General features: G+C 57.8%; 1 protein-coding gene across 4 annotated transcripts; it reads left to right on the forward strand.

The window, feature by feature from the left end:
- The first annotated feature begins 4,087 nt into the window (after window positions 1–4,087).
- Window positions 4,088–18,762, forward strand: TDRKH (tudor and KH domain containing). Of its 4 annotated transcripts, none has more exons than XM_043535278.1 (15): window positions 4,088–4,207; window positions 6,441–6,589; window positions 7,140–7,246; window positions 7,657–7,840; window positions 9,319–9,458; window positions 9,805–10,111; window positions 10,896–11,062; window positions 11,272–11,444; window positions 11,863–11,927; window positions 12,161–12,312; window positions 12,671–12,805; window positions 13,639–13,699; window positions 15,516–16,067; window positions 16,820–16,936; window positions 17,271–18,762. In XM_043535278.1, exons 2-14 carry the CDS (start codon window positions 6,466–6,468, stop codon window positions 16,879–16,881), a joined length of 2,229 nt encoding a protein of 742 aa, XP_043391213.1. In that variant the 5' UTR covers window positions 4,088–4,207; window positions 6,441–6,465; the 3' UTR covers window positions 16,882–16,936; window positions 17,271–18,762. The 4 variants fall into 4 exon arrangements, with proteins under 4 accessions (XP_043391213.1, XP_043391212.1, XP_037739180.1 ...); XM_043535277.1 differs by having other exon boundaries at window positions 4,093–4,207; window positions 16,820–16,940; XM_037883252.2 differs by having other exon boundaries at window positions 4,093–4,207; window positions 15,516–16,936.
- Window positions 18,763–19,728: the final 966 nt, after the last annotated feature.

A 19,728-nucleotide genomic window follows, 5' to 3' on the forward strand; every position in this document is an offset into this window, starting at 1 on the left:
GTCTGATGGCTGAATCTCTCTCTAATGATATGGCCCTATGGCAGGGGTGGCCAACTTGAGCCTGAAAAGGAGCCAGAATTTACCAATGTACGTTGCCAAAAAGCCACAGTAATACGTCAGCAGCCCTACATCAGCTCCCCCCCCCCCCCCCCGCTCCCAGCACCTCCCACCCACCCACCGGCAGCCCTGCCGATCAGCGCCACCCCCTCCCTCCCCACACCTCCCGATCAGCTGTTTCATGGCCGGCTCAGGGAAGGGGTGGAGTGGGGGCAGGGCCTGTGGCAGAGTGAGCACCCCCCGGCACATTGGAAAGTTGGCTCCAGCCCCGGAGTCGGTGCCTAGACAAGGAGCCGCATGTTAACCTCTGAAGAGCCGCATGGGGCTCTGGAGACACAGGTTGGCCACCCCAGCCCTATGGTGCATAGTAGCCCATCGTCACTGTGTGAGAAAGATGCTACTGCCCCAGTAATGTGCTTTCAGCCATGCTGCCTGCCTTTTGGCACTATGTAGGGTTAGGGGTGGTTAGTACTTGGGGGCGGGAACCCAGATGTTTCAGGAATTGGGTTTGGTGACTCGCTTTGGGGTGTTCTTGACTCTGAGTAACTACTGCAGCCAACATGGAGTAGGGGGACATAATAGACTTAAAACGAATGCCTTGACCTCCTATGGCCATTGAACATCCCAATGGCATTGTTAGCAAGAGTAAGGATAGTAACCCCAATGTCCTGGCTAAGTTCATACTTGGGTGGTTACATTCTTCCTGCCTTAACTGCCCTTTCAGTTCCACCGGATGATGTTGTGTGCTGTTAAACAGCTGCCGTTGTTTGATAGCAGAGGTGGCTGCATTTCAGTGGTAGATGAACTAGTGACCCGTATAATCTGTAAAGTGCTTTGCCGTGATAGGTGCTCTGGAAATGTCCATTGCCATCCTTATTCTCTCCTGCATCTTGCTTTCAGCCACATGCCCTTGGGTTATTTGGAAATCCCTAACATGGGCCAGAGACTTGGAATGTTACCTTTGTAGCAGGCTCATTCTCTGAGATCTCATGTCTTGCCCAGGTGGAGATCACCCCTTAGCAGTAGCTGGGGGGGGTGGGTGCCTGTGGGCGAGAACTGGCGGGGGGGCGCTACCGGCAGGCGAGAGCTGCACAGAGCTGCTTGCGCGCCTCCGACTAGGAGCCGGCCCTGCTGCTGGTCGCTTCTGGGGCACAGCATGGTCCGCGGTGCAAGGACAGGCAGGAAACCTGCCTCTGCACCCCCGCTGCGCTGCTGACCAGGAGCCGCCTGAGGTAAGCCCATGCCCCAATCCCCTGCAGCAGCCCTGAGCCCCCCAAACCTGGAGCCCCCTCCTGCAACCCAAACCCCTCATTCCTGGCACCACCTCAAAGCCTGCATCCCCAGCCCAGAGCCCTGACCCCCTCCCGCACCTCTGCCCAAGCCCAGAGCCCCCTCCCACACCCTGAACCTCTCATTCCTGGCCCCACCCTGCAGCCCTCACCCCTGCACCCCAACCCTCTGCCCCAGCTCTGAGCCCCTTCCACACCCCAAATCCCTCATCCCCAGCTCCCTTGGGTCACGGGCATCAACAATTTTCTTCAACTGGGTCCCCAGAAAAAAAGTTTGAAAACCACCGTCCTAAAGGATTCTTTCCTGGCTCGTTGGTTTCTAATGGAAGAGATTACGTAGATTACGAAACCAGAAGGGACTACTGTGATCATCTAGTGTGCCCACAGGCCATAGGAGTTCACTGAATTCATTTCTGTTTGAACTAAATTTTTTTAGAAAAACATCCAATTTGATTTAATATTGCCCAGGATGGAGAATCTGCTACAACTGTAAGGAAGTTGTTCCAATGGTTCCTTCGCCATTAAAAATTTGAGCCTGATTTCCGGTCTGAATGTGCCTAGCTTCACAGCTATTGGATCGTGTTATACCTTTCTCTGCCAGGTTGAAGAGCCCAGTATCAATTGTTTGTTGTAGGTACTTTAAATAAACTGGGGTTAAATTACTCCTTAACCTTCTCTTGGCTAAACTCAACAGATTGAGCTGCTTGAGCACCGGACTGTTCCCTCTAAGTGGTAGGGAGGTAGAACTGTATGCAATCAGTGGCAGATTAATGATTTTGCCACCCCTAGGCCCAGAAATAATTGCCGCCCCCTCCCAGCAGCTCCCCCCTGCCCCAGCTCACTTCCGCTCCGCCTCCTCCCCTGAGCGCGCTGCTGGGTCCTGCTTCTCCCCGCTCCCTGCCAGTGCTTGCATGTGAAACAGCTTCGCAAAGGAGGGGAGAAGGGGGGGAACGCGGCGCGCTCAGGAGAGGAGGCGGGGCCGGGATTTGGGGAAGGGAACCAAGAGGGGCAGGGAGGGGGCGGGGAATGGGGGCGGGGAAGGGTGGAGTTGGGGCAGGGGCAGAGGGCGCAAACCAGCACTGGGGGAAGCAGCCTCTGGCTGCTATTATAAATTTGCCACCCTAGGCCTTGTTGGCCTAGGCATTAATACACCACTGTATACAATGGAGATTTGGGAATTTGGGGTTTGTCTACATAGGGGAATTGACTGGCATAGCTATAGGGAATAATTAGTCTGGTATAGCTATTCTGGAACAGCTCCCCATGTGGATACTCTATTCCAGAATAAATGAGACCTTAGTGTCCACATGGTACTCCTGAGGGCATTCTGTGCCAAAAAATTCTGTGCATAATATTTTAAAATTCTGCAAATTTTATTTGTCAAATGTGGAGGCTCCAGCATGGCATTGGGGAGCACAGGACACTGTGCAGCTCCCCACTCCGGGACACAGACTCAGCAGTGAGGCTGCACCCAACACAATGCAAGGACCAGGCCTGCCCCAGAAACACCCCAGGGCCCTGCCCCTCTGTGCCAAGTGCACCAGGTGTGAGCAGGCAGGCTCAGCAAGGCAGGATCCAAGTGTGGAGGGGCTTAGTGTGGGGGGGTCCAGGTGTGGGTTGAAAGGGGCAATCTGGGTGCAGGTGGCTCAGTGGGGGATCCGGGTGCAGAGGGGGGATCTGGATGCACAGGGGCTTGTTGGGGGGTTCTGGGTGCGTCGGTAATGGGACTCTGCAGGGGGGTCCATGTGAAGGTGGTTGGGGCTCAGCAGGGGGTGCTGAGTGGGGGGGATAGAGCTCGGCGGGCGGGGTTGGGTGTGGGGAGCTCAGTGGGCGGTCCAGATGCTCGGGGAGTGGGGCGCGGATCCAGGTGCAGCTGGTTGGGGCTTGGTAGGGTGGGGATCTGGGTGCAGGTGGCTTGTTGGGGTGGTCCAGGGGCAGGGGGAGTGGGGCTCATCGGGGGGCTCCGGCATGGGATGCTATTGCAACCCTTACTTCTGCGCTGCTGCTGGCAGGGCGCTGCCTTCCGAGCTGGGCGCCCGCCTAACAGCCGCCGCTCTCTGAAGGCAGCGCGGAGGTAAGGGTGGCAGTACAGCAACCCCCCCTCCCCCCAATAACCTTGTGACCTCCCTGCAAGTCACTTTTGGGTCAGGACCCCCAGTTTGAGAAACGCTGGTCTCCCCCGTGAAATCTGTACTGTACAGGGTACAAGCCCCCAGAAGACCAGATTTCACGGGGGGGGGCGTGACCAGATTTCATGGTCTGTGACACTTTTCATGGCTATGAATTTGGTAGGGCCCTAATCATGGGGCTCCTCAGAGGGCTGCTGCCCCTCCTCACCCCAGTGCATCATGGGAGCTCTCAGAGAGCTGCTACCCCTCCTCACCCCAGTGCATCATGGGAGCTCTCAGACGGCTGCTGCCACCTCCTCGCCCCCCCAGTGCATCATGGGAGCTCTCAGGTGGCTGCTGCCCCCTCCTCGCCACCCCAGTGCATCATGGGAGCTCTCAGGGGGCTGCTGCCCCCTCCTCGCCACCCCAGTGCATCATGGGAGCTCTCAGCAGTGACCCCCGCCCTCAGTTCAAGATGCGGGGCGGGACCCGCTCGGTCAATACCTCTGTCTTATTGGCTGGGTACCCGCCTAGCCTAGCCTCCCATTGGTTAGAAGGCGTGGGAGCTGATTGGCCTTGGGGGAGCAGCAGCCGTGTGGCTCTCCCGGCCACCCGTGCAGCGATTGGTTCAGAGAGGAGGGGCGGTGCTGTGATTGGGGGAAGGGGCGGGGTTGGCTGCTGTGAGCGCGTGCGGGCAGGCGGGGCTGAGGAGAGGGAGGTGAGCGGAGCCGGTGACTACGACGGCGGAGACAGGTGAGGGGGCTGGCGCGGGGCGGGGGCTTGCAGGGGACCAAGGGGGTGCGGCAGGGTGGAGGGTCGCAGGGACCAAGGGGCCGGGGTGGGGCTGACTCGGGGTGGGGGGTTGCAGGGACCAAGGGGCCGGGGTGGGGCTGGCTCGGGGCGGGGGGTCGCAGGGACCAAGGGGGCTGGCTCGGGGTGGGGGGTCGCAGGGACCAAGGGGGCGGGGTGGGGGGTTGCGGGGACCAAGGGGGCTGGCTCGGGGTGGGGGGTTGCAGGGGACCAAGGGGGTGCGGCAGGGACCAAGGGGGGGCGGCAGGGTGGGAGGGTTGCAGGGACCAAGGGGGCTGGCTCGGGGTGGGGGGGTTGCAGGGACCAAGGGGCCGGGGTGGGGCTGGCTCGGGGCGGGGGGTTGCAGGGACCAAGGGGGCTGGCTCGGGGTGGGGGGTCGCAGGGACCAAGGGGGCGGGGCGGGGGGTTGCGGGGACCAAGGGGGCTGGCTCGGGGTGGGGGGTTGCAGGGGACCAAGGGGGTGCGGCAGGGACCAAGGGGGTGCGGCAGGGTGGGAGGGTTGCAGGGACCAAGGGGGCTGGCTCGGGGTGGGGGGGTTGCAGGGACCAAGGGGCCGGGGTGGGGCTGGCTCGGGGCGGGGGGTTGCAGGGACCAAGGGGGTGCAGCATGGTGGGGGGTTGCGGGGACCAAGGGGGTGGGATCCAAGGGGCTGGCTTGGGGCGGGGGGTTCCGGGGACCAATGGGGTGGGGGGTTCCGGGGACCAAGGGGGCGGGGTCCAAGGGGCTGGCACGGGGTGGGGGGTTGCGGGGACTGTGGGGGTGGCTGGGGGAGGGGGGTCTGGCATGGGGTGGAGTGGGGGCTGCAGTAGCCAAGGGAGCAGGGGGCCTGGCATGGAGTGGGGAGACCTGGGATGTGAGAGGGGAGAGATCTGGAGTGGGGGTGACCCTGGGACAATGCGGGGGGTAAGGTATGGGGGAAACCTCGTGTGCTGGGGCGTCGTGTGCTGGGGGGAAAGGTGGGATGGTGATCTGGGGGGGGGGGGGACCAGAGCAGCTGGATCCAGGGCCCCCAAGGGGGCTTGCTTGGGGGTAGCTGAGGGATGTTGGGGGGTAGTATAGTGGGGGTGTTTAGGGAGCTGTATTATGGAGGAGATGGGGTGTCCTTGGGGAAGCCAGGCCTGGCCGCACAGCAGCAGCCTGGCAGGGCTTTGGCGTGAGGAAGTAGGGCAGGCTAGCATGTGTGGGTTGGGGTTGGCTTAGGCACACTGGCTGCATGGGGTGTGGAGCTGAGGTGCGTGGCATGGTGGGGTGGGCTGGGTTGGCTCTAGTGGGTTGGATGTAATGGCACAGAGGTGAGTGGTCTGGGGGTTAGATATGCTGTTGGAGAGGGTGGAATGTAGGGCTGGATGGGGGCAGGTGGGTTGGCGTGGAAGGAGGTGATTGTGGATCTGGGGTGTTGGCATTAAGGGCAGCAGAATAGGGGGTGTCTGATTGCAGGAGTTCAGCTCTGATTAAAAACAAAATATAAAATGCCAACACTCAAAATGCTTTTGCCCATGCCTAAGTCCCTGCTCACGTCTTCCCAGGAGCAGGTGGTGGAAACCAAGGTACCACATTAGCTGGACCTTGTGCCTGATCCCCGGTGGTAGTTCCCATGGTTGGTGGTAGTTCCCATGATTGATTGTCAGGTGCACAAGTTTCTACTCCTCCTTGTGCAGGTTTGCTCAACAGCTGAGCTGTGCTGTTGAGAGAACCTGATGCCACAAGCTGCTTGGCCTGCCAGTTCCTTTATTTCACAAGAATGGTAACTGTGCTTAGTGTCAAGTCCAGCTGACTCTGATTAAATGTTACCTGCCAGATTACTGGCCTATCCTTTCTCTCCCACCAATAGCAGTGTTACTTGCGTGCAAAAGACTTGTGCTTCTGTTTCTCTGATCTCCCCCCTGGTTTGGAAGAGTGCAGCCTGACAGTTACGGTTCGTACACCTTGACAGATCAGATTTGTGATGCAGAGCGATCCCGCAGAAGGCTTAAAAGCCTGCGGCTATCTGTGAGCAGCTTGAACAAGTCCTGGCATGCGCCAGTCGCGTTTTGAGGTTTGTCCTGGTCTGGCAGTGCCCAGGGCTAGTGGAGTCTGTGCCCATTGGGACTGCCAGTCATGCCAATTGTGATGGTCTCAGGAAGAGGGGCTGCTGTTGTGGCTAAGAGAATTCCTCTTCTCCCCCCCTCCCAATTAGAACGTGGTCCATCAGTCTGGGAAAGATGTCAACAGACCAGGGTTACTGGACCAACCTGACAACCCTTCAGAAAATCGCTCTGGCCCTCGGGATCCCTGCCAGCGCAACTGTCCTGTACATCTTGTATCGCAGGTACCGAGAAAGCCGAGGTATGTATGCATCACCCCGTAGCGATGACCTTCGGGTGGCCGAGACTCCGTTGTTGTGTGGTGACTAACAGCTTGTGTGTTGCATTTAGGCTCGAATTATTAATTACACGGCCTCCTTCCACCTCCACCTCATCCCCAGCCTTGCCAAATGTTGGCAGGTGCTCAGAAATAAGCCTCTCCCATGCGAAAGAGAGAGCTGGCAGCATATCCGGGGGTGATCCCTGGGGACAGGAGGCCTGCTTTCTGAGCAGCTTTGTCTGTTCTGAATTTCCTCTGTGCTTTCTATAATGCCATCCCTGAAAGAAGCTAAAATCCTTTCACCCTCCTGCTAATTCCTTCCCGGATCCTGCCTGGTGCTTGAGGAAATGCAAACACACTTAGCACTGAAAGGTTAAATGTCTCAGTACTCTGGAGCTCTGCAGATTCCCCTTCTCTTCTGTCCTGGAGCTGCTGAACTAGCGGGATGGTCCATCTTCAGGCTGTGGGGAAGATGGCTTTCGGGGGTGGATGCGTTAGCCTGTTTAACCTGTTTACTGTGGCTTGTGCTCAGAGGAGCGGCTGACCTTCGTAGGAGAGGATGACATTGAAATTGAGATGAAGATCCCCCAGGAGGCTGTGAAATTGATCATCGGACGGCAGGGCGCCAGTATCAAACAGGCAAGTGGACAGCGGTTAGCGAGTCCGGCATCAGTGCCTGGCCCTACCATTGGCTTCAGTGTATTCTTCCCTCTAGCCCCCCAACTCCATCCCTGAGAATCCCAAAGATCTTTGCAAACTCTTTGTATAAGCTGTTGCAGCCAGGTTGGCAACTGGCCCAGCAGCCTGGGGAGGGGAAGATTTGGGCACAGATGCAAGGGGAGGACAATACTGCTATAAAATGTGCCACTGGATGTTAATGCCCATCCCTTGGCTTTTAAAGATCCACCCACGCTAACAGGCTCCAAGGGACAAAGGCTGAATCGATCGCATTTCCAAGAGGTCTGAGTTTTAAAGCTGATGCTCAGTCTGCTAAACCATCCCCTCTGCTGGAGAACCTTGCTAGACTTCCATGTCCTGTGTCTCCGCAGCTGAGGAAGGAGACGGGCGCTCACATTGATGTGGAGGACTCCGGTGAGGAGCGGGTGTTGCTGATCAGTGGCTTCCCCGTCCAGGTGTGCAGAGCGAAAGCTGCTATCCACCAGATCCTGGTGGACAACGCCCCTGTGTCAGAGCAGTTCTTTGTGCCGCAGAGAGCCGTTGGCAGGATTATCGGTAACTGGCTAGAGACTTACCCACCCACCTCCCATTAGCCACCAGAAGAAATGCAAAGGGCCTGGGCAGAAATGACCCGGGGGCTGGTTTTTAAAGCTGCTCCAGAAGCACTGACCGCAGCTGTGCTGAAACATGGTGACTGCTACATACGGCTTCAGTCTGTTGACCAGAGCGTTTGCTGTTCCTATTCCTGGGTAGGGGGGCTTGGGAGAAATATTGAGACATAACAGTAAATCTGCATTCAGAGCCCGGGATTGAATAGTTATGCCCCTTCTCCACTCATTGGCTCCTTAGGGTGACAAGAAGTCTCATTATGCTGCCTCAGTTTATCAAACTGCAGTGTCTCAAATCTAAGCACCTTTATTTTGCACTTTGATCCTGGCGCACTTTGGAAGCCTGTATTTATAAAGCTAGGGTGAATCGCCAACCACAGGACTGACATCTCTGGGGTAGAATACTGCTTTTGTTCGATGGAGACACAGGAGGGGAAGGAGACTATGCCCTGACCAGCTGGAAACTGGCTTGGGCTGTGAGAGATCTGGGTTCAACTCCCTTCTCCACCACTGACTTCCTGTGTGACCTTGTGCCAGTCATTTAATCTCCGTGCCTCAGTTTCCTCACCTGTACCAGGGCAATAAGAGCCCTGCCCTGCCTCACAGGAGGGCTGTGAGTATAAATACCCTTAAAGACTATGTGGTGCTTGGCTAGTTCAGTGTTGGGGGCTAGATATGTATCTAAGATAACACGGAAATACAGGAAGCCCAGCTGTGGTTGCCTCAGTCGGAATTTAGCCAGCAAAATGGGGCTTAACTCCTTGCCTCTTTCACAAAGCACGAGAGATCAGGCCCTGGAATTTGCATCACATCTGAAGGATGGCCCTGTACCCCATGTGTCGTGCTGGAGCGCTTGTTACTAGCTAGCTGTACCTATAGGCTGCAATGGAAAACCCGTGGCCATGAATCTCAGAGCCTGGGTCAGCTGACTCGGGCTCATGCTACAGAGCTAAAAACAGCAGTGTAGACATTGAGGCTTGGGCTGGAGCCGGCGGGTTTCGGGACCTGGCCTTCAGCCTGAGCCTGAACATCTGCACGACTGTTTTTAGCCCCATAGCACAAGCCTGTGTCATTGGCCCCAGGCTCTGAGACTTGCTGCCCTTGGGCCTTTGATTGCAATGTAGACCTACGCTGAGCGGCAACCAGCATCTTCCAAAATTGCAGTTGGATCTGTCTAAGTTCTTATGGTGGTGCCCATCGCTGCAGCATCTGGGTGCCGTCAGCCATTCATCCTTCGCTAAAAACATCTCCTTGGAGCGGAGCAGCCAAAACCCAAATTTCTGGAGGCGCTTGTGTTCTGGCCACAAGAAAAATGACTCTGGGGGAGTGGACGTTCCCCTCAGCGCCGTTTCTTCGGCGGGGTTCTCTGTAGTTTCTGTGCTGCGGTTGCTGAGTGAGTAACCTACTTCTCGTTGCCTCTCTCAGGCAGGGGCGGCGAGACGGTGCGAGCCATCTGTCGCAGCTCAGGGGCCAGAGTGGTCTGCGAGAAGGAGACAGACAGCACCCTGTGTCTGACCCGGCTCATCAGCCTCTCGGGGACCCGCAAGGAGGTGAATGCTGCCAAGGTGGGTCTGGGGTGACTACCCTCTTTAAGAGGGACTGGTCGGCTGTCTCCCGGTCTGGCTTAAGAAAAGGTCGCTGAGCTGGGAGCTGCTGGCGATGAGCTCTCAGGACGGGCTCGAGCAGGAGAACGCTGCCAAGCTGCAGGAAGGCTTGTTCAGAAATCCCTAGGAAGGAGGGGAAGAACTAGGTTGGAGTGGATGAAAGGGAAACTGAGGCAGGACATGCCCATAATGTGAAGATAGGGCACTGCTCTATGGCCAATGTGGGGGTTACCCTGTCACAGGGTCTCCTTCCGCATGGGCTGGTGGCTGTGAGCCAAACACCCTTCTCCCCCTTCATCTCCCAAAGCAACTGATCCTGGAAAAGCTTTCGGAGGACGACATGTTTCGAAAGAAACTGGCCCTGTCGGCGGCAGCCCGGTGCCTGCGCAAGCAGCCCTTGGGCATGAGGAGAGAGGATCCCGGGCAGCAGGGGGAGCTGCCATGCCCCAGCGGCGAGGCCCTCTGCCAGCCGGTGAGCCCTCAGCAAGGGGCAGGGGATGGAGACCGGCTGCTGGCTGCAGAAGCCTTGGACCAACCACAGGAGCTCAGAGCTGAGAGTGAGTCCCCAGAGGAGCCGGTAATGGAGCCCAGCCAGGCAGTGCCCATGTTTGAGGGTGAGTGGAGCGGTTTTCTCCAGGGCTGGCTTAAACAGAGGGTGCGTGGCGTACGGCCACTGGGGTTGCTGCCCTAGCCCTTTGAGGGGCATGGGCTGGCCGCTGAGACCTAGGACTCCTGGGTTCTCATCCTGGCTCTTCGATTGACTCGCTGGCCTCGGAGCAGCGCCCTCCCCACTCTGTGCCTTGGTTTCCCTATCTGTTCAGTGTGGGTTAGGTGTCTGCATAGGGTGCTCTCCTGGAGAAAAGCAGCTGTAAAGAGAAAAGGGTTGGGGCTGCATGTCACGCAGTCGTCAGTCTGTGGATTGCCTGAGGCTTGGGTCCCTGGGGCTCGCCCTCTCCCTTGCACCGCAGCCCTGACTCTCAGCAGCTGCCCTGCCCAGTGGGACCACATGCCACTCTGTCCATGTCCTTTAGGGCACCGAGACCCTTCCTCACGGGGGGCGCCTTTGCCGTCCTGCCAGGATGGAAGGTATCTTAGCTGGCTGCTCCCACTTTGTCCTCCACAAACCTGCTCTGAGCAGGGTCGCGGTGTGCCACTCCTCTCCTGCGAGCTGGGTGGAGACCAGCGCGGTGCCTGCAGATCTACCTGTGCGTCGCTCCTCAACGGTCCTAGCATGCGGTGAAATGTCTCCCCCCGCCCACCCCAAGACCCTTGTCCCTCTGTCTGGATCAGCAGCCCACGCTTGGACTTCCAGAGCTTCGCTCATACCCTCTGCCTCCCTCTCTGGGTCACCCTGGGCCTCCCCTACCCCTGTTGCTCAGTGCAGCGTGCCCCTCTCAGTCCCCAGCCCTGACTTCAGCTTCCACGCGGACGAACACCTGGAGGTTTACGTCTCGGCCTCAGAGAACCCCAGCCACTTCTGGATCCAGATCGTCGGCTCCCGCAGCCTGCAGCTCGACAAGCTGACCTGTGAGATGTCCCAGTACTATGGGAGTAGCAGCCAGTCGGTGAGCATCTGCCGTGCCATGCCCCACCTGACGCAACGGCTGGGTAAACCTGCCGCAGCCGAAGGGAATGGTGTGCCTCCCCCACGCCCACTAGCCGAAGAGGAGTTAATCCTTCTCTTCCTCCCCTGCTGCTTGAACCTGCATCGCTTCCTGTTCTAGCCCCGAGAACCTGCGCATGTGACTCCCTGCCCCTCCTTCTGTCTCGCCAGCCCGAATTCCCGACCGCCCGAGTAGGCGACATTGTGGCTGCCCCGTACGCTGATCACGGCGCCTGGTACCGGGCCCGAGTCCTGGGCACCCTGGAGAACGGCAACTTGGATCTGTATTATGTCGACTTTGGGGATAACGGGGAAGCCCCGCTGGAGGTGCTGCGAGCCTTGCGGTACGTGCAGTGGGGAGGGCGGTGAAGAGGGAGAGCGTAGGCTAGGGCGGAGGGAAGGGGGGGGCGTGGAGCAGGACTCCTGGGTCCCATTGCTGCCGCTGATTTGCTGTGGGATTCTGGGGAAGCCTCCTGGTTCGCTCTGCACCTCAGTTTCTGTAAAATGGGGAGAGCCCCTATCTCAAGGGGGTTGAAGGGCCAAGCTAACGACTGTACGGGGTGTGGAGCTCCTTGAACGTGAAGGGCGAGGGTGGGTGCAGTGACGCCGCAGGGATCCCGCATTTGCACGTGCAGATCCCTGCTAACCCAGAGAGATGCGGCTTAGCAGGGCAGACCTGACCTATTTCACCATCTGGGGGGGCCTCCGGGCGCTAGGGTCATATCGCTGTTCACAGTGGTTCCTCCCCTCCCTTTCCACTAGGAGTGACTTCCTGAGTCTGCCCTTCCAGGCCATCGAGTGCAGCCTTGCTGGGATCGCCCCCGCGGGTGAGTTGCGAAGCTGTGGGCGAGGTGCTCTCTGCTGGGACGTGTCCCCGCGAGGGAACCAGACGGGCTGCCGGGGGGATAGTCCCACTGGGCTTGGCCAGCGCCCAGAGGGAGGCGGCTCTTGATGCGGAAATCTCCCATTTCCAGACCCGCCTGCACTTAGCTCCGTGGGGTTCTCTCTCTGTGTCCCGGGGAGTCAACCCCAGCCTCTGCTACGCAGTCTCTCCCCACAGGGGAGCGGTGGGAAGAGGACGCCCTGGACGAATTCGATCGCCTCACCTGTTGTGCCGAGTGGAAGCCCCTGCTGGCGAAGATTTCCAGTTACATCCAGTCTGGGGTCTGTACCTGGCCACGCATCCAGCTGTATGACACCAGCCAGGGACAGGTGAGCTCCGGAGGCTGGGTTGTCTGGCAGGCTGCGTTCTCTCCTTACAAACACAGCACTTGCTGGCAAGGGGTCTGTAAAGCAGCACGTTTCTGCATCTCCACTCCCCTTGGTGCGGCCGCTGGCAGCCAGAGCCTGGCAAGCCCGGGGTGGGCTCGTCTCTGCCTATATTGAGATCAGGATTCAGTCAAACTCCTGTCCGTGTCTCTCTCTCTCTCTCCAACCTGTATCATTCCCCAAACCACCAGTGCTGCTTCCTCTCTGGCACCTGCTCCCTTCTCCGAGCTGCACCCCCTTAGTCTCTTCCCTTGTGCTGTCGTCAGCCTGCAACTCTCTGCCCCTTCCTCTTTCCCTTCAGAGCCTTGATATAGGGGGGGAGCTGGTCCGGCTGGGTCACGCCGTGCGGTGTCTGCAAGAGGAGGATGGCGCTGCGGGGGACGGCGCCCCCCAGATGGGGAAGGAGGCCACGGCCGAGGCGTTCCAGAAGATGCTGGTTAGTCAATCGCTAACCCCGTGGAAGGGCTGGAACCACCACTGGCGAGCAGCTGTAATGGTCCCATTCGCGGCCTGGAGGAAAAGGAGCCTGAGGAAGTGACGTCTGGGCGGAGGGGAGGGGCTCTAGGTGCCCTCTGCTCTCAGGCTGCCCTGATGCAGGCAGCCGTGGCATCTCGGGCACTCCTGCAGCTGGAGGTGTAATTTCCAGCTCCGGCTGATGTGCCCGCGCGAGCTTTGATCAAGATAGGAGCATGGCTGCGGTTGCATGGGCCGGCGGCCCGAGTTCGTGCCCAAAGCCTTTGGTGGGATTGCAGTCGGGCAGCCGGTCCGAGTTGCTGCCTGTGCCCGCCGCAGCTCTGCCGCTGTTACGAGCCCGTTAGCTTGAGCAAAGCTAGCGCGGGTACCTCTCCCTGAGCCAGGAGTCGCACCTCCAGCTGTTCGCCTACCCCCCATGTCCCGCTCCTTGTTCTAAGGCTAGATCATCGCTGAGTCTGTTTGCCCCAGGCCAGCGGGACGGACGCCCCCCGAAAGAGTGGCTGTAAAACAGCGTCCGTGTTTTTCGAACGCAGAGGACCACATCCTAAGTAAACCCTTCTCGCTCCAGGTGGAGCAATGCATATTCCCCCTGCTGTGAAAGCTGCAGCGCCAGCTGGCTCTGTCTGCCACGGGCAGGAGCGGCAGCGCCATGGTGTAGGAGATCCCTGCCTCGGGGCTGGTTTCCTCTCCCCTCGACGGGCCCTGGTTGGTTCTGCGCTGTGGATCCCGACAGCGAGGAGGTGTTTATCCACGGGCACAGTAATCGGATTAACGCTGCCTCTCTCTGTTGCTCAGGGGAATGCTGCAGGGACCTCCCTCGAGAGCCTTCTGTCGGAGACCTGCGTCAGCCTTTCAGGTACGCCATTGTGATGGGCTGAAGCAACCTGCCCTTCCTGGGGGCGGCTGCTCCAACAGAATCTGTCTGCCTTAGGGTTGTATCTTGCTGCCAGTCACCATAGTGTCTGGGCACCTTCCACATCACATCAATAGCTACATCTCTGGCTCTTCATGTGCCCCCGCTCCCCAAGATACCAGAGGGAGCAAAAGAACTGGGAATTAAGGCTTTCTCCTTTGTTTGAGACCTGATTCTCCCCTTCTGCCACATAAATGGGGCAAAAAAATTGAATCTCTAGGGAAAAACAGAACCAACCATTTCAGGCCCGGCACTTACCTTTTTGTTTCAAGGATTTTCACAAAATTCAACATTAATTGGACAATATTCACGCAGTTCCTTTTAAAATACACTTCCTTAGGTGTGGATGGGAGAGGTATTTACTAATTCCTCTGCACTTCATAGCCCTAAGAGAACTCTGTGCCAGATGCTTGCGAATTAGAAACTGGCTGGTCAACTTTACAGGCAGTGTGACCTAGTGGGTAGGGCACTGGATGAAGACCTAGGAATCTAGATTCTATTCCTGGCTCTGCCACTGATCTGCTCTGTGGCCTTGGGCAAGTCACTTCTGTGCCCGAGTTTCCCTTCCCTCTCCCTCCTTTGTCTACTCCCATTTGTGAGCTCTTCAGGGCAGCGACTGTCTCATGTCTGTGCAGCACCTGGCCTGATAGGACCCTGATCTCGATTGTGGCCTCAAGGTGCTGCTGTAATACATGTAATTGCCCTGAAGCTGCCTGAAAGGCAAAAAGTAAATGGGGTAATTAAAATGGAGATTTTTTGCAAATCCTTCCAGTGTTTAATAACTGGTGCTAATTCCCTTATTCCAAGCGCTGGATGGAGAGGGCTGTTTTTAAAGCTCCCTGGTCCTAACGCAAGAGAAGGAACATACTTGTAGGGGCTAATCCTGCCGACGGATGGGAACCAAAACCGGGCTTCCAGCTCTGTTTTCTGGGATCTAGTGAGAAGGCTGGGAATGTCATTTCAGTCGGACTTGACTTTTTGCAAGTGGCTGTGTGCGTAAGACTGGGTGTGACAAGTTTATGGAGGGGATGGTATGACAATTGCCTACAGTGGCACATGGCCTACCCGCGACTGCTATGAGCAAATATCTCCAGTGGCCAGTGATGGGACCCTGGGTGGGAAGGGCTCTGAGTTACTACAGAGAATTTGTTCCCAGGTGTCTGTCTGGTGCATCTTGCCTGCTCAGGGTCTAACTGATCGCCATATTTGGGGCATGAAGGAATTTTTTTCCCCCAGGTCAGATTGGCAGAGACCCTGGGGGATTTTCGTCTTCCTCTGCATCATGGGACACGGGTCATTTGCTGGTTTGGATGAACGTTCGGAAATATACAGCCTCTGTCCACACGAGATACAAAGCGTGTATCCCTCAAACGCTCTGCAGGGGTTAAATAATCCGTTAGGCAAAGGAGAAAAATTACTTCTAGCTGTGATGGGGAGGAGAGTTGGGGCAGAAAGGTTCAAGAAACCCCCTCTAGGCTTAGACCGGGCAGCAAGGAGGCCAGGAGGAGATAAGTGGGGAAAGGTGAAGAGCAGAAATCGAGGGGAGGCTGTTTCACACAGCAGTAGCTGCAGAGGAGAAGGATCTTGTGCCCGCAGTGGCACAATGGGACAGAGAAGAGACTGGTGTTAGAGACCTGGTGGGGTGGGGGGAGGCAGTAGGGAGCTTGTGTCCATGTGCTGAAGACGCAGAGGAGAGAGCGTGGCCCAGCCCCCCCCCCCCCCCCCCCCCCCCATGTAATATGTGCCTTTGGCTTGGTAGATAACTCCATTGAGCAGCTCCGAAGTGACACCGAGCCCACAGAACCACCCTCCCAGAAGACAGTCATGCCCTCGCTCTGGTCCCTACGGATCTCGGCTCCCTCCTGCCCTCTGCGGGACTCAGAGGCTCTCGCCTTGCCAGCTGGCGGTGAAAAGCAGAATGGCTCAGGGGGCTGTAGCAGCGAGGGGGTGTTGGAGGCCGGGGGGTCTCTGCCAGCCACCGGGAGCCAAGCAGCAGATGACAAGTGGACATCTAGTCCTGCTGATTCCACGCATCCCACCGCCTTCTCGGGAGAGGCCTCTCTCATCTCCCTCTCAAGCAAAGGCTCCAGCACCTCAAACGCCAGCTTCCCTACTGCCTTGGCCTCTGGGGACACCAGCTGCTACTCCCCCCGGGGCTATTTCTATTACCTCTCCACTTCAGAAGAGTGGTCCAACTCCTCGGTCTTCTGCAGCGGCTCAGGCTCTGCCGGCGATTCCCTCCAAAGCCCTGTCCTCATCAGCTCCTCTGACAGCGAGGAGGAGGAAGGGGGGCTGAGGGACCGGAGGAGAGGTACAGAGGGCACCATGGGCACCGCACTGTGGTCTGGGGTGTCGGAAGCACAAGGAGTACAGATTTCTGCTGCACTGGCAGCCCTGAGATGCAGGAGTGTCCCATGTGCTCTCCCACCCCTCCCTGCTTGCAAGGGGGCAGAGATTTGTTTGGCTTGTAGTGGCAGCTACTGGTAATCTCCACCAGCTCCACATCTGCTCCTCCCGGCAAGGGCCGCAATCCTTGGCAATGCGTCTTACCTTTCAATGTGGCGCGGGCCGTGGGAAGGTGCTCAGTGCCACTTCGGGCACCCCTGCATCGCTGGGCTCAGGCCTGCTCTCATTTCTCCTGGTGTAAATCCGGAGCAGCCCCATGTTGGTGACTGGGGTTCTCCGGCTTAAGCTAGGTGTAATTGAGATCTGAACCTGCCCACTGGGTGTTGCTGCAGCATGGATCACCTGCTCTACAGAGCCAGGCGAAGGGGATGTGAAATGGATGCACGGGGGCTCTTAGCGTCAGCTGCGGCATGACTCTCGTTTCTCAGTGCACCGGGGCGCACAAGTGGGGAGAGCTGGTCCTTCCTTGCACCTTGAAGCAGCTGGACACTGGCTAGGGCTCTTCCTGAACAGAGCAGGTTGTCTCTCTGCAGCCTGTCCCCAGAGAAGGGGGCACAGACTCTGGCTGCACGGTGACTTCGCTCTTGGTGGCAGGCCGGCGCCGGGGAGCCATGATGCTGCGCCTGTTCTACCCGCTGCCTCTCCTCTTCTGTGCAGAAGCCGCGTCTGTGTCTGGAAGTGGCGACGATGTTATTCTGGTCGAAGATGATTTGCTGTGACCCCCTCCCCACCCCTTCCCCGAGCAGCAGTGAGCCGGAGGCGTCGCGGAGGGTGGTGCGTAAGTTTCAGTCTATTTGCGGTGGTACTGGGCCCCCGGCTGTCTCCGGGATCCTGCTTTCAGGGCAGAGGAAGGGCCCCTCTTGTATGGTGCATGGAGGCCTTGTCTGCACTGCCGTGCTTTGTGTTTGCCAGCATGGCTGCCCTGAGAGCGGGCAGGCGCCGCTCAATAGCGCCCCCCGTGGGCAGGTTAAGGAGTGGCACTAGTTACAGTCTGAGGCTGTAATGCACGCACTCCGGGTGGCTATTTTAAGCAAGCCGCTGCAGCTCCCTGCACTCTTGAGCGTTGCACTCAGTGCCTCTGCTTTCTTGCCTTCCCTTTGGTCCCTAGGAGGTTGGTGCCTGGATTGAGACGACCATGAGGACTCCCGGCGGGGCCGGGAGAATAAAATACTGCGGGGAAAGTGGAAGGAGAGACCACAGCCACTGGGGACTTGTGGGACCCACCCCTTCTCCGGGTCCGGAAATGACGGGTTTGCATCGTAACCTTGTCCTCATCTGTGGGCATGTGTGTTTGGGGCGGGGGCTGCACCGCATCGAGTGCATGTTGCTGGCTCCCTGCAGTAGGCTGTTGTGTGACTGCCCTTCTTGGGGGCTCTCTGGGATGCGGGGGGCTGGGATGGGGAGTGGGTGTTTTCATTGCATTTGGAGGGTGCTGGTCCTAGAGATCCTGGGGCTAACGGCCAGCGTCTGTTGAGTCGGACGCCGGGGTTCCGGCCATGCGGTTCTGTGGCGCTCCCAAGGGATCACGGTCTGTGGAATACAGGTGTTCCGGGGGTTGCCGTGTTGCAGTCCCCTTCTGTCCCCAGTTGACAGCTGCTGGGCTGTCCTGGTGTAAATCCAGAGTAACTGCACTGACTGCATTTGAGTTGCTCTATAGCTGCTGGTGTAACTGAGAGCAGTATCAGGCCTGCTGGGCCCCACTTCCTTCTGGACAGCTGAGCCCCTCCTTCCCCTGACTGGTGGGAGGCCCCCGCTCGCTCTTCTGCGGGCCATTTGGCTGGGTTGCGCTCGCTGACTTTGGTTTTGGTTTAAATCTCGGAGCAAGGCGCCTGCACCAAAGGCTCCACTCTGCCGTCCTTCCCACTGCAGGAGGGAGACACCGGCACTCTGGTGACGTGACTGGCTGAGCTTTCTCTGCTGCAGAAACGGGGCCGGAGGATGGTTGTGACGCCCCGAGCTTTGACAGCACTTGCTTTACTAAAATAAAAGGTTTCTTCTTTTTGAACGTGAGAATCCTCTTAAGCTGCCAACGTTGGAGCTGCATTTTTGTTTCAATAAACGCAGACTGAGCTGGTCGTGTTTTTTTTTTTTTTTTTTTTTTTTTTTTTGTGGCTGAATCTGCTTCTGTGCAGAACCGCCCCAGCATGTAGCATTTGTAGGGAGTTTTGGAGGGGGCGGTTTCTGGAGCGCTCTGCATGGACTTACTGCTCTTCCCCTTGGAGATGATGGGAGCTGAGTTAGGCCAGAAGTGGGGGCTTTGAAGATCTCTGCCTCTTATTGTCTCCTTTGCTTCGTAAAGGAGAAGTCTGGGCAAAGTGTGTTTAGCCTGCTGACCACGGGAGAGTACCTGGCTGGCTCCGTCAAAGTTCCTGTCTGGGAATTGGCCAAAGCTTTATGCCTCTATCCAAAGTGGCTTTGGAAGTCTCTCACTGCGGAGGCTGCCCTGTTGTGAAGATGGGCATTTCCTGCCAGCTGAGTGCATTGTTTTCACCCCAGCCCCATTTTGGGGGGTGAGCAGGGGGAGATCAAACAAGGTTTGGGAGAGCTGTGTACCTCAGCCATTGGTTTCTTTATTAAATAAAAGTTCCACTGAGAGATTTTCTAGTGAGTCAGCCAAGTCCTTGGGGGCTGGGGGATGCGTGGGGAGGAGGGAGGCCTTAGAACTGGGCTGCAAGATGCCAGGGGTCTGTTGCCCACCTTGCCTCTCACTCTGAGACATCATGTTAGTCGGATTCCTCCTTCTGCCTCTTGCACCGTGCTGTAGAATGGGGCTGATGATGATGATGCATAATTAGTGGGTCAGGGCCTTTGCTGTTCATGGGGGTCAAGCTCTGGGTTAGCCAGCTCCAAGTGCAAATTGAGGCCCCTGGGGGAGAAGGGCTGGCTAGTGGGGGGAGAGGCCTGCTGACCCTAACTCTGCCATCACTACCTCCCCCTGTAGCCAGAGTGAGTCCACAGGCCTTGCTGGGCTCATTCCCTCACCACTGTAGTCAGTGGGTGACTGGGAGAACTGGAACAAGCCTCATTTCCGCTAAACAATTCCAGGGGTCTGCCACTCGGGGTCTAGCAGGGTCTCTGGAATTTTTTTAATGGAGCCAGGTGCAGGTTTTCTAAAGCTGTTGCGTGACAGCCTGAGAAATAGCATTTAGCTGGCCGAGGGAAGCGAGGCCCTGTGTATCTCCCTGAGCAGCAGGAGCCTTGAGGGGACGATGCTATAAACAGCCAGTAGCCATCTGCTGGCAGCCTGTCCTGCAGAAGTCGCCCAGGCTAGGGCTTCAAACTGGGGGTGGCACAAGGGCATGGAGATTGGGCAGTGAATTTTGGGTGCCTGAGGCAAGGGATAGTGGGGTAACGTCCCCTTCCTCTTGCTGGGAGCTCCCACACTGGGAAATCGGCTGGGGCCTCAATCCAGATCACAAGGCCCAGCACTGATTGTACAGGGGGACTTGATTCAGCTCTGCAGCTGATCCTGCCAAGTCAGGCTGGAGGCATGTTAGTGGGGCAGTTGATTGGGACCCTGTGCAGTTTTTATGAACACCTGTGACCTCAAGTGTGAGTCAGAAGCT

This window comes from Chelonia mydas, chromosome 24 (genome assembly GCF_015237465.2).
Source record: "Chelonia mydas isolate rCheMyd1 chromosome 24, rCheMyd1.pri.v2, whole genome shotgun sequence".
Lineage (NCBI taxonomy): Eukaryota > Metazoa > Chordata > Testudines > Cheloniidae > Chelonia > Chelonia mydas.